At 36.7% G+C, this 11,899-nt stretch overlaps 2 protein-coding genes and 2 long non-coding RNA genes across 4 annotated transcripts in view; 2 read left to right on the top strand and 2 right to left on the bottom strand.

Moving 5' to 3' along the window:
• Positions 1–2,274, bottom strand: part of LOC113683910 (uncharacterized) — a 4,004-nt gene extending 1,730 nt beyond the window's left edge. Inside the window, exon 1 of the long non-coding RNA XR_016181790.1 lies at positions 2,150–2,274. This is a non-coding gene — a long non-coding RNA (uncharacterized LOC113683910). The remainder of the gene's footprint in view (positions 1–2,149) is intronic.
• Positions 469–5,770, top strand: LOC113683909 (carbonic anhydrase 2). The gene is made up of 8 exons (XM_089189760.1): positions 469–543; positions 718–912; positions 2,777–2,895; positions 3,601–3,699; positions 3,784–3,846; positions 4,264–4,318; positions 4,419–4,525; positions 5,332–5,770. The coding sequence occupies exons 1-8, from the start codon at positions 513–515 to the stop codon at positions 5,437–5,439; spliced, it is 777 nt and encodes a 258-aa protein (XP_089045886.1). The 5' UTR covers positions 469–512; the 3' UTR covers positions 5,440–5,770.
• LOC149036698 (uncharacterized) lies at positions 4,438–6,964 on the bottom strand. Its single transcript, XR_016181789.1, has 2 exons — positions 6,680–6,964; positions 4,438–4,550 (listed from the first exon to the last, which is right to left on the bottom strand). It is a non-coding gene; the product is annotated as an uncharacterized LOC149036698 (long non-coding RNA).
• A 21-nt stretch (positions 6,965–6,985) lies between these two features.
• Positions 6,986–11,767, top strand: LOC113683917 (splicing factor ESS-2 homolog). The gene is made up of 5 exons (XM_027201206.2): positions 6,986–7,224; positions 8,054–8,210; positions 9,043–9,714; positions 10,349–10,571; positions 10,989–11,767. The coding sequence occupies exons 1-5, from the start codon at positions 7,111–7,113 to the stop codon at positions 11,254–11,256; spliced, it is 1,434 nt and encodes a 477-aa protein (XP_027057007.2). The 5' UTR covers positions 6,986–7,110; the 3' UTR covers positions 11,257–11,767.
• The last annotated feature ends 132 nt before the right edge of the window (positions 11,768–11,899 follow it).

An 11,899-nucleotide genomic window follows, 5' to 3' on the forward strand; every position in this document is an offset into this window, starting at 1 on the left:
GTACGGATTTAAAAGCGAGACGATTCTTTTCTGGTGGTAACCTACGAAACATGCGCTCCGCACGACCTTTACATGTGACGCTCTGAAGAGAATGAGTCTTACTATAGTTCAGCTTAAAGATAGAATGGAGTAATATCTTGTGGGGGAGATGTATATTAAGCTTTTCAGAAGGATCAAAACGTTAGAGACTATTATCACAGTAAGACTGAAAAGAGGGCTTTCTGTGTCACGAAAGAATATTTTGTCCATCAACAGTTTATATTTTTGTCAGCGGGGGTTCGGAAATGTACTCACGATTGACGTTCCCCACGTCAATGTTCAAGAACCGTAAAGTTGACCCAGACACTTGACGCATAATTAATATTGTCCTCTTTCCACAGAGCAAACTGTCATTGGACGATCTGTTGTCTTATATAATTTATTCGTCCAGCTTCCACTACATAAGAAGTAGCTTGACTAATCTGAGTCGCATTTGCCTTGCAAAAGTCCTTTACTTCAGATAGCAAGCAACCATGGTAGGTTGGGGTTACGAAAAAGAGAATGGTAAGTTAAACACTTTGGCGATCAGAACAATTTTGTTTCGTATTTGCAAAAAACAAACGTTCTCCACGTAGGAGATGATAAAGTTGCAGCGCGATCCAAGTAATCGTGAATTTTATTTCCTTCTAGCTTCCGATCCTACGTAAATAAACACAATTTCAAATTTTTCGTCGACAGGTCCCGCACACTGGCACAAAGATTGTCCGATAGCTAATGGTAAGAATCAATCGCCGATCGATTTAATCACCGGTGAAGCGAAGTACGACTCTGGTCTGAAGCCCTTGACTGCGAAGTATACTCCGTTTAGTGACGCTAAGTTTTTGAACAACGGCCATTCCGTGCAGTTCCAACCGAGTCCTGGAAATCCATCAGGTAAACAATCATCCATTAACATATGTACATGGGTAAATTTCTGTTTGAACATGGAACAAGCTAATTTGCAAACCACAAAGCAGAAAACAAAGCGGCTCTCATTTTCGAATAGCAAATATAGAGACAGGAAGACTGATGCAGATGGCAAAATTGATGGCTCTAGGCATCGGATTAAAAGATAGAAAGGAAAACTTCGTCTTAACTTTGGATCCTTCTCAGTTAAAGTCGGGAGTGTGTTTTTATTTGTTTAGTCTCCCTAACAATATTGCACTTGAGTCGTTCTTCTGCGTGAATTTTCTTTCTTCAAAAAAACAACCCAGAATATTTTTTCAAGCAATCGTTATTTTCTACCCAGAGAAATATTTTTGTGAGTTAGTTCGCATCTGTTAAACGAGGAGAAGATCCGTGCGTGATTGGTATTGATGAAAATGCCTTGAGCTCGTTAGGTACTTTTTTGCGACCGTTCTGGCAGCGTGTGATGAAAGCCGACGCGTATTTATTTGGTCACACCCCAAGCACACCCATGTCTCCATTCCGTCTCGTCCCAATCCAACCGTTGTTATGTTTTAAGCGATAGTGTCGTCTCAAAAACTTATCTCGTTATTTCCCCGCACGAAAAAGGCTATTGGCAGCGATAAGGAAATGTCTGAACGCACCAACCATCAAATGAATTTAAATTAAGAACAATAACAACGGTCCTTAAACGCTTCATATTGCATATAATTACTTAAGGATATTTATTCACGAAACAAGGAGTACTTCAGATGCACAATATGTCTTACGTAATTGCACTCTTGCACAAAAAATTAATGACAAAAGCTTTCTTACATCTCGAACAAAGCGAATATTGAAATTACTGTCAGGAAGCACTCGATTAGTCTATTTATGAGCTTATGGCAATTTTTGGCTCCGAACAAATATCAAACAAACAGTTCAAACGACGTAGTTTTTTCTCTTCAGACCCTCGATAGTATATAGTTCACCAGGGCTCGTTTTGAGTACCCAATACAGTAATTTGTTCTGGATGGTGACACTGAGACGACGCCAACTTCAATTAAAACAGTTCGCTTCAATTCACAAACCCGTAGAAATGAAAGGAGGGTTGTTTTGTTTCTAGAGTGGTCAACAAATAAAAAAAGCAATAAATAATATTACCATAAATTATTACATGTAATGTTTTATTCATTATTAGTCTTAGAGAGGCAACGTGTTGCTCAGTTATGTAATATTCCTGCACCTGATGTTCACATGTTAAAATATTTTCTTTTCTTCTTCTACTTCTTTTTTTTTCCAACTGCAAGCATTAAAACACAAAATAAAAGAAAAAAAAAAAATATATATTGAAATGCTACCATGTCTTGTTCACTTCCACACAGAGAACAGATTTGTATTATGAGAATTGTATTTTAGGATTGTATTGGATAAGTATTGTCAAGCTGCCTAATTCATTTAGACTTCTCAAAATACAATGTTTATTTATCACTAGTCTTATAGAGGCAACGTGTTGTTCACTTATGTAATATTCCTGCACCTGATGTTCACATGTTAAAATATTTTCTTTTCTTCTTCTTTCTTTTTTTTTTATTTTAATTTTTTAATTTTTATTTTTTTCCTGCAAGCATTAAAACACAAAATGAAAGCGAAAAAAAAATATTGAAATGCTACCATGACTTGTTCACTGCGACACAGAAAACAGATTTGTACTGTTGGAATTGTGTTTTAGGATTGTATTAGATGAGTATTATTTAGCTGCTTAATTTATTTAAACTTTTCAAAATATACTTAATTACATTGCTCTAATATCATTCAGTTGTCATGGCATTTGTCCAAAGTTGATATTAGTTTTAACACTTTTTGGCATCAGAACTAACTGGAGGAATGTTAACTGCAAAGTACAACTTTGAGCAATTTCATTTTCACTGGGGTGGCAATGATGCCGAGGGCTCAGAACACAGAGTAGATGGAAAGATGTACCCAGCCGAGGTAAAAGAAATGTAGTAATATTACAGACCCTGAGGTGAAATTTTGATAATTTTTCATCACATAAGTGTCAGAACATTTTTTTTGTTTTTGTTTTTTCATTTTACTTGTAAAAATATCAATAATTACACAACCTTTTACACCCTTGTATTCCCCGTCAGCTGTATACTGAACTATAAGGCTTTTAGAGTATTGAAGGAATATTACTTCCATTTTCTTGTCACATAATCTGAGTTAGCTGTTGCTTCTTATGTGTTATAAAATCATATAAAATTGGAAAAAATAACTTTAGTTAACACCTGCACAAGTAAGGTAGAGCAGTTGGACAATCCCATGTCCACAACATATTTCTACATGACTGGACAGTGTTGAAAAAATTTGTCTGTGGGGGAGATGGTGGGGAAGGGAAGACTCCCTCTTTTGGTCTCAACAGGTACTGGTATGTGACTCCCAACAGGAATTAGTCCTTGGGGTGTAAAATTTCACTATTTTGAAATTTCTCAACTCTCTGAACTTCCTTGAAAGGAATTAGAACACTGACGGTCTTAATTTTCATGACTAAAAATCTTTTTCTTTGAATCAAAACCTTAAACATTTTGCCTTAATATTTTAGCGGTGGCCTTAGGTCATTATCACCACCCCCCCCTCCGACAACTGTCTTTCAAATACAAAGTATTCTCCTTTGTTTGTTTTATCTTTCTTTGGCAGTTACATTTTGTTCACTGGAATTCAACTTGTCCTAGTTTCAAGGATGCTGTTGGCTCCGGTGGCCCAAATGGTTTATGTGTGTTAGGATTCTTCTTGAAGGTACTTTTTTTCAGTGTTCTCAATTTGGAATGGTGTTCTGACTGCATCAGAAAATTTATCTTAAGTTGGTGTTGTCCTTCGTAGGTTGGAGCAGAAAATGCAGCCCTGAAACCAATCATAGACTTACTTCCTCATGTGAAAGATCCCGTAAGTATTCTGACCTTCTAAAACTTTCTGTTCTTAACCTTTGGCCCCTAAGAGTAACTAGCATGTAGTTCCTTCTTACAATATTACCCCAGAAACACACTTAAAGGTCACAAAACTACAGGAAATCATCACCAACTAAAGAAGCTCTCAACTGTTATACAAATTCTCCTTGGAAATGCATAAAGAATAGTATGGGGAATTTGCTTTCTGATGTTCAGTTGTAAAAAGGTTAAGTTTTAGGCTTGATTTCTGCTGCTTTCTTGAGTTTGGTCTTTGATTGTTCTGAGAAGGGGGTGAGTGTAGGCATATTTCCTGAATAGTGGCTAGTAATCATGTCTAGTTAAGTTTATGCTCATCATTTAGATACAGTAAGCTATTTTAGAGAGAAAAATAAATTGATTTAAAACATTCTTTTAGGGAACCTCTGTCACAGTGCCTGGGAAGTATGATATGCAGGCTATTTTGCCAGCAAGTAAGTCCTGATTCTTAATCTTACAAATTTTAGTCACTTATTCCTGTTAAAACATTTGATTTTTATATTAATACAACCTGACACATTCATTATTTTGCAGCCCTCACAGATTATTATACCTATGATGGTTCTCTTACCACTCCCCCTCTGGCTGAATGCGTCAAATGGATTGTATTTAAGAAACCTCTTGAAGTGTCTAAAGCCCAGGTATGTACCATTCATTCTTCAGATTCTATGAAAAGAAAAAAAAGTATTTTGAATTGTTCGTGTAATCAAGTTATGTTAACTATCAGATCAATGTATTGCATCATTCAAACTATTGGTGGCCTTGTTTAGCTTATCAATCAACCCTGAGCTGTTCATGGGCCAAGAAGAAATTTGGTTTGTCAAATTGATGGTTATTGGCTTATCAGCTGATTTTCAGTGATGTCTTGACATCCTGATAACAGGCAGAAGGCAGACATCTCAACTGATATAAAGACAAACTATTGTAAGCTTTAGTGCTGGCCTTCTATTGGTGGAAATTTGACTGAATATCACTAAACATATCAACCTCTAGTTCAAATGATTCATTTATGGTCAAATGTGTAAGTATGTGAGTATGTCAGCCAAACCTTGGACATAAGACATTCAACTTCCCTCTGAAAAAGGTAACAATAATTTTAAAACAATCAAAATGACTAATGTAGGTGAAGACCAATATAATGTGGGGAAACCCACATCAGTGGATACTTAGGGGACTGTCACCAGTGTCTTCTTAATGTAAGATTTCCACTAATAAATATTCTGGTAAATTATCCAGTGTGTATAGTAAATATGAGAACACCTGGTTGAAAAAAAGGCCAGCATATAAAAAGATACTGGTACTGGTAAATCCATGATCGATGTAAATAAATTGATTGATAAAAAGGAGATGGAAACTAATTTCTTTTGTTGCTCCCTGAAGGAAAATAAAAAATATCTAGGCAGCTTGAGCAGTTTTTTACATTCATCTCTTGTATTCCTTTATTTAGATGGAAGCATTCAGATCCGTGATGAATCGTGATGGAAAGCCAATGGTTGGAAATTATCGCCCACCTTGTCCCTTACATGAGCGTGCAGTCAAGACTTCTTTTAAGTAAAAGACCCAGCCTACCTGGGCAGTGTGTCTGAGTGCTAAGAGTATTAATGTAATAATGTAGGAATAGTTTTTGGAAATCTATGACATTCATTAGCACAAATGGGTCAAAGGATGACATTTTCTTTTTTTCTTAGCATTCCATGAAATACATGTATTATTCTGTAGTGCAGTTAATTTTCATTGAAAAACTCAAATACATAGGCTGTTGTAGGAATTCCAAACTGCATGTTAAACTGTGCTTATTTTTTGTTTTTGGCTTGGACTAGACTAATTTATTAGTGTGAGTGATTTATTTATAGTGCAGGAACAAATAAAGCCATTGTTTGAAATAATTTTTGTCAGTGACTGATTTTCCATGTTTAGTTTTTAACTTGTGGAACTGGGAAAAATGACCTAAAATGCAAAGAAAGAAAACATCAACACAAGGGTATTGTTTGATTCAACACCATAGTTGCAGCGCCAAATTGGAAGGAAATGTGTGAAAGATGGTGCAGAGAATTGAAATTTAGATCAAGGGAGTGGAAGAGTACAACCATTAAATCCTTAACCCTGTAACTCCTAAGAGTGACAGGCATCCAATTTCCCCTTACCATATCACAGCTGAATCAAACATTAAGGTCAGGAGAATAAAGGAGCTGATCACCAACAAGAGAAGCTCTTGATTGTTTGACAAATTCTCTGTCAGCATTTTAGGAAATGTTTAGAGAACAGTATGGAGAATATCCATACTTATTTTTGGTTGTAAAGGGTTAAGAGTGACTAGCATCTATTTACTCCCCATGGTAAGGCTGCTAAATCAAACACTCTGGTCATTAGATTAAAGGAAATGATCACCATTTCAATCTTGAAGTTCTTGACTGTCAAACAAATTCTCCTAGTCAGTACCACAGCAAATACATAGAGAACTTACACTGAAGTCAGGGTGTGAAGGATTCAGTATCAGACTTGCTTTATGACTTTAACAAGGAAAAGTTACATTGGAACATTAATAAGAATAGTTTTAAACTAAGGTTAGCTCCTACTGATGAGCTTAAATTCTTTAGCCTCCAATTAATCATTCCCTATTTCAATGATGCCCGGAATATGTTTAACGATGACTTAGGTTATCATGCTATAGGTTTTCTTCAAAAATCAGTTGAATCAAAACAACGATGGCCAAGAATAATGTGAAAAATCCAAAAGGTTTCTTTTTCTTTGTTGGGAGCTTTGAAAAAATAGGGTGAGCAGAAAATGGAACGTACCCGAAAAAGCCACACCTGTACTTAGCAGTGCCTGTCACAGACTGATGAAAGCGAGCAACATGGTTCTTGTGACTTTACAGTATCCAGTGCAAACACGGTTATACTTTCCAGCCTCATGGTTTCTTGCTCCGTTACCTACGTTGCCTGTGTACAGCCGCCACCGCCACCCTCCCCTCCTTCTACTTTCTACCCTTGCATATATTTTCTTTTGAGGGTAGGGGGCAGTTTCACAGCAACTGTAGATCCTCGTCGAGGGTGACCGGAAGTGCGCCAAGCAGCGAGTTCATGTTTATTACGTCGAGAGGTTACTAAGTAATTTCGTCACAGCTCAATATGGCGGACAGCTCTCGAGGTAAAACGTAACTTTGTCGTCTCGCTTACCTTTTCTTCAACGGGATAAGGAGCCGAACGCTTTACGAAAATTTATCAACATGGCGTTAGTAAAAAGGGGGGATCAGTTGAGTGTTAGTACGGTGCAACAATCTACCACAGAATCGAAAGGAAAAGGTCATGTCAAAGTACTTGATGAAGAAACTTACGTTCAGGTGAGTGTCTTTAGAAAGGTTTACACCGTCATGTCATTCGTTTGAATTATTGGGAAAAGGCTAAGGGAAGTATCGACTGCCTGATTTGACATTCTGTTAAATAGATTCGTTTGTTGGGTATCCGTACTTACTATATCTTACTATATCACTGTGTCACAAGCCTACTTTTAGATCATGTAATTTATGTGGTTATGTTGTGTATATTTATTTTATATTCTACAGGATATCACACCTGGGGCCTGTTTCTGGAAAGAAACAGTAATAATGAGCCCCCAAAAAGCTTTTTTATGTTGGTTATGTTTACATTTATGATCGAGATATCGATAGGTTTGACATTGAAAAACTTATGATATGAGGGAATAAAACTGAATTATTTTTCAGCCAAGACCCACACTCTAGTCTTCTTTATTTCTAAGGGCCTGAATTTTTACTGGAATGGAAAGATTTCTGTCTAACCCTGTACTAATCTAAAATAAAGCCTTGGGCCCAATCTATTTTTTTTGTGATCATTTGCTTTTATCAAAGAACTTTGTGCATCATGAAGTACACTGAATATTGCAGTATGAAAATCTTGCCACTGAGACTTTTAAAGAAAAGGGCCCCTTGATAGTAAAATCAGTAGAGTCCATCTGAACATATGACCTATCTCAAAGGGCTTATGCTTGAGACATTGGCTTTGAAACTCTTAACAGTGCTCAATTTGTGTTATCAACTCAGTCGATAATACCAAATTACCCTATTTCAATTTGACATGAAAAGGTTTCCAATCAATTGAGTATGATTCTATGTATATCAGATACACAAAAAGTTGTTTTTTTTCTCTTTACAGTCTTTGAACAAAATCATTCAACGGGACTTCTTCCCTGAGCTGTCAAAACTCAGAGCACAGCATGAGTACCTTGATGCTGTTGAACATAATGACATGGAGAAGTTACGTGAAATTTCAGCCAGATATCAAGTGACACAAACACCAGGTGGTTCTTTGGGTGAGTACAAATGAAAGAACTAAATGCAATTTTTTTTGTGGTAATGCACATGAACTATTTTAGGCTTCAAGATAATTTGATTTTATCAACTGGGTTGATAATGTAAATTGGCCTCTGTAAAGATTTTTTAGAGCTGACATTTTGAGTATTAGCCTGTTCTCAGAGTGGATATTAATCACAATTCCTCTACTTGCTCTTACAAAGGGCAGGTGCTGGAATGGTCAGCTTCAGAAACTCTTTACAGAGCTTATTGTACATTATCAACTCACTCGATAAAAGTAAACTATGTTCTTATACCCCCCACTGATGCATTATTTTGAGCCTCCATCACTATATCAGTTAATGTATGAAACAAAAACAGGGGGGTAGCATAAGAGTGGACTGTTGGCTAATAGTGAGATGTGATCATCTGTTCTGGAAGTAACTGTTGTTTACTGAAAGTGACCTTTGTTTTGAACAATAGAAATAGTAGAAGTCATCCTCAGAGACAGTTACTTAATATCTGATGATGACTTTTCTTTCATTTTAGAAGTGTCAGGTATACTCTTATCCAAACATTCATATCACAACACAACAGTTGTAATGACTTTTACCATAAGTGGCTGCAGATGTTGTAATAGGTGGCAGTACCCAGAGAGGGGCTGTAAAGTGAAACCTAATAATGATAGCCTGCTTCAGGCTAAGTAGAGATTGGTTAGAGGTCTTGAAAGTGGTGGTAGACTCTGAAAGTAACATATTATGGCAAAAACAAAACATTGATTTTCATTCGCCAAATTAACTATTTTACAGTTTGCATGTATTTAAAAGAGGTTGTTTCTTTTTTTACTTTCAGCTACACCAGCTACATTTGACACTCCCAGTACTATTCAAGGAACACCAGCACCCTCAGGTACAATGACATCAGATAGCAGCAAGACTAGTGGTGCTCCGACAGGAAATCACTTAGCAGGCGACAAGTCAGAGAATAAGAAACAGGATTCCGACTTATCACTAGACAAGTTTCTTGTAAAGAACACCAGTGAAGATAATGCTTCCTTTGAACAGATCATGGACACTGCTGCCCAAAAACACAGAGAAAAATATAAGTGGCTATATGAGAAAGAACTAGAACAGAAAGAGAGGAGAGAGAAAACTCTTGCTTTACCAGCTCCTGAAAATGGTGATCAATTCAAAAATGAGGAGAGACCATCAATGATTGAGACATGGAATTACACCAACAAAAATGCTCTGATGTATTACCCTGATGGCGTTGAGCTTTCTGTTACTGAGAAAATAGAGGGAAAGTTTACTAAAAGACAGCAAATACAGCATGAAAACAGTAGATTTAAAAGGGATCCATTTCCTAATGATTCTTGTGATAATAAGTTGGCTGCTGCTGCTGAAGCAGCAAGTCGTCTAGCTGCAAAACAAGGCAAAGTTGGAGTAGATGGGCAGATCCAAGGTGCTGGTGAAACTACACGAGTGAATGGGTATGGTTTTGTTGCCACACCCTCACCTGCTCCAGGTAATTGAATTTTTTTTTACGGAGGCTTAGTACCTTTTACCAAGGTCATTTATTATATAAAAACAAACAAAAATAAAACACCTGACAAATAATGATTGAGGAAGCAAATGATTAACTGGAGCCAAATCTGACTGAGATTATCATGTCTTATCATGGTTTGGTATAACAGCAAGCAAGTAAGTATGTGATAAAAAGTTTTTTTAAAGGCAAAAATTCAAATATTACACATTATAGACAAGTTTTTGAGTTATTGGAGAGTGAAGATGGAGTGGAGATAATTTTTGACTAGTTGACACAGGTAAAGTATGTTTCCTGTAACCAGAAATGACTCTGTATAGTACTTACACAAAACAACAGCCTACAAGCTGAGCTATTTTTTTCAGTTCTGGAAAATTTTAGGGGGTTTGTCTTATTGCCAAAAGTTTTTGAAAAATGTATCCCTTGAATCATCAAAATTGAAAATTTTCACAAAGTTTCTTAATTGGCCAATAGTCAACTCATTTTCATAAAATGATAAACACCTGTTCTAAATGAAAACAGAAAATGCTGTATTTGTGTCTCTTGTTTTATTAAGAGAACAATTCTTGTGCATAAGAATTCCAGAATACTTTGATGGTACTTTGGTTTCATGCAGGTGTAGATGCATCACCACTAATGACTTGGGGCAGCATTGAAGGAACTCCTTTCCGATTGGATGGAGGTGATACACCAATAACTGCCACCCCTGGCCCAACCTTTAAAATGCCAGAACCTAAAAAAAGGGACCAGTTAGGACTGGCCCTGGCTGACAAAGTCAACAGAAAACATCGTCAGAAAAGAAGAGATGCTTTAGCCAGGGCAACAGCATTGATTGGCAGGTGGGGAGATGATTTAGCGAATGGTAAAAAAAGCTAAACAATTTGAGATAGAATATTATTCCTGACAGGGCCATGCTGTGGTATAATTTTTTCACTTTGCTTTAAAAATTTACAAACCATTTTTTTTCTATGTTGTTGATTTATTATCATTATCCTCCTTTACTCTTTAACATATTCTCTATACTGTTTTCCATACCTTTCCTAAGGTGCTTTTGTGGAGAATTTGTTTAACAATCAAGAGCCTTTTAGATGGTGATCTTGTCCTTTTATTCTTGTGATCTTAATGTTTGATATAGGGTTTATATTGTAAGGAGAAATTAGATGCTAGTCACTCTTAAGAGTTATAGGCCTATGGAGGTGGACTGAAACAAGAGCTGTGCACTCCTGTTACTAAACGTTTTAAACTTTGTTATGCAGGAGTCCAAAACATATAAACACTGTGGATCGTTTAGGGCAAATGTCACCTGCTGCGCAAAGGCTGGCCTCACAAAGACTTGGAATCAGAACAGGAACTGACAAATCATTACGTGCAAGTTATACACCATCGCCATCATATCCACGATCAGCCAGCTCTACCCCTGTTCATGTTCAGCAGTCCACCCCTGCAACACCAAAGGATCACAGTTCCACACCAACACAGAGTGCATCACTTACAGACAACCTCCTCAAGTTGCCAAAGCACTGACTTCTTCAGTGCCTTATGTACCATATTGACCCTTTACACACTTACATCAGTATGCATATCCTCCATACTGTTCTCTTTGGATTCCTCATGGTACTTACAAAGAGAATGTAACAGTCAAGAGCTTCTTGAATTGGCTGCTGTTTCTTTTATTCTCATTATACTGTTGGGAGAAATTAGATGCTTATCACTCGTAGGGTGTAAAGGGTTAATGACAGCCTGTTGTCAACAATACCAAGTGACAGTTCAAAGATTGTGAAATGTTTTGAACAGAAAATTCTAACCAGGTTTACTAGACTCCTGGGAATTTATCACATTGCTACTTTTGTTTGGCCTCCCAAAACGCTTTACTCACTTGGAAAGCAAATATAGGAGCCTTGCCTTTTCCATGGGTGAGATGAAGGATTGAAGAAAAGTAAAGCATTAATGCAAACTACCTTACCTTAGTTATGAAAAAGATGCCCAAAGTATTTAATAAATGAACATCGGAGGAATATAGTTGAAGGCACTTTGACTGTTTGTTTGTATTATATATATTTATAAACCCCACAAAAAATGTTTCCCTTCCTCCTATTTCCTTCTTCAAATCTAAGGTATTATTTACGACTAAAATGCAAACTTTTGACATATTGTATTGCACAGCCAA

This window comes from Pocillopora damicornis, chromosome 12 (genome assembly GCF_964200805.1).
Source record: "Pocillopora damicornis chromosome 12, jaPocDami1.2, whole genome shotgun sequence".
Classification (NCBI taxonomy): domain Eukaryota; kingdom Metazoa; phylum Cnidaria; class Anthozoa; order Scleractinia; family Pocilloporidae; genus Pocillopora; species Pocillopora damicornis.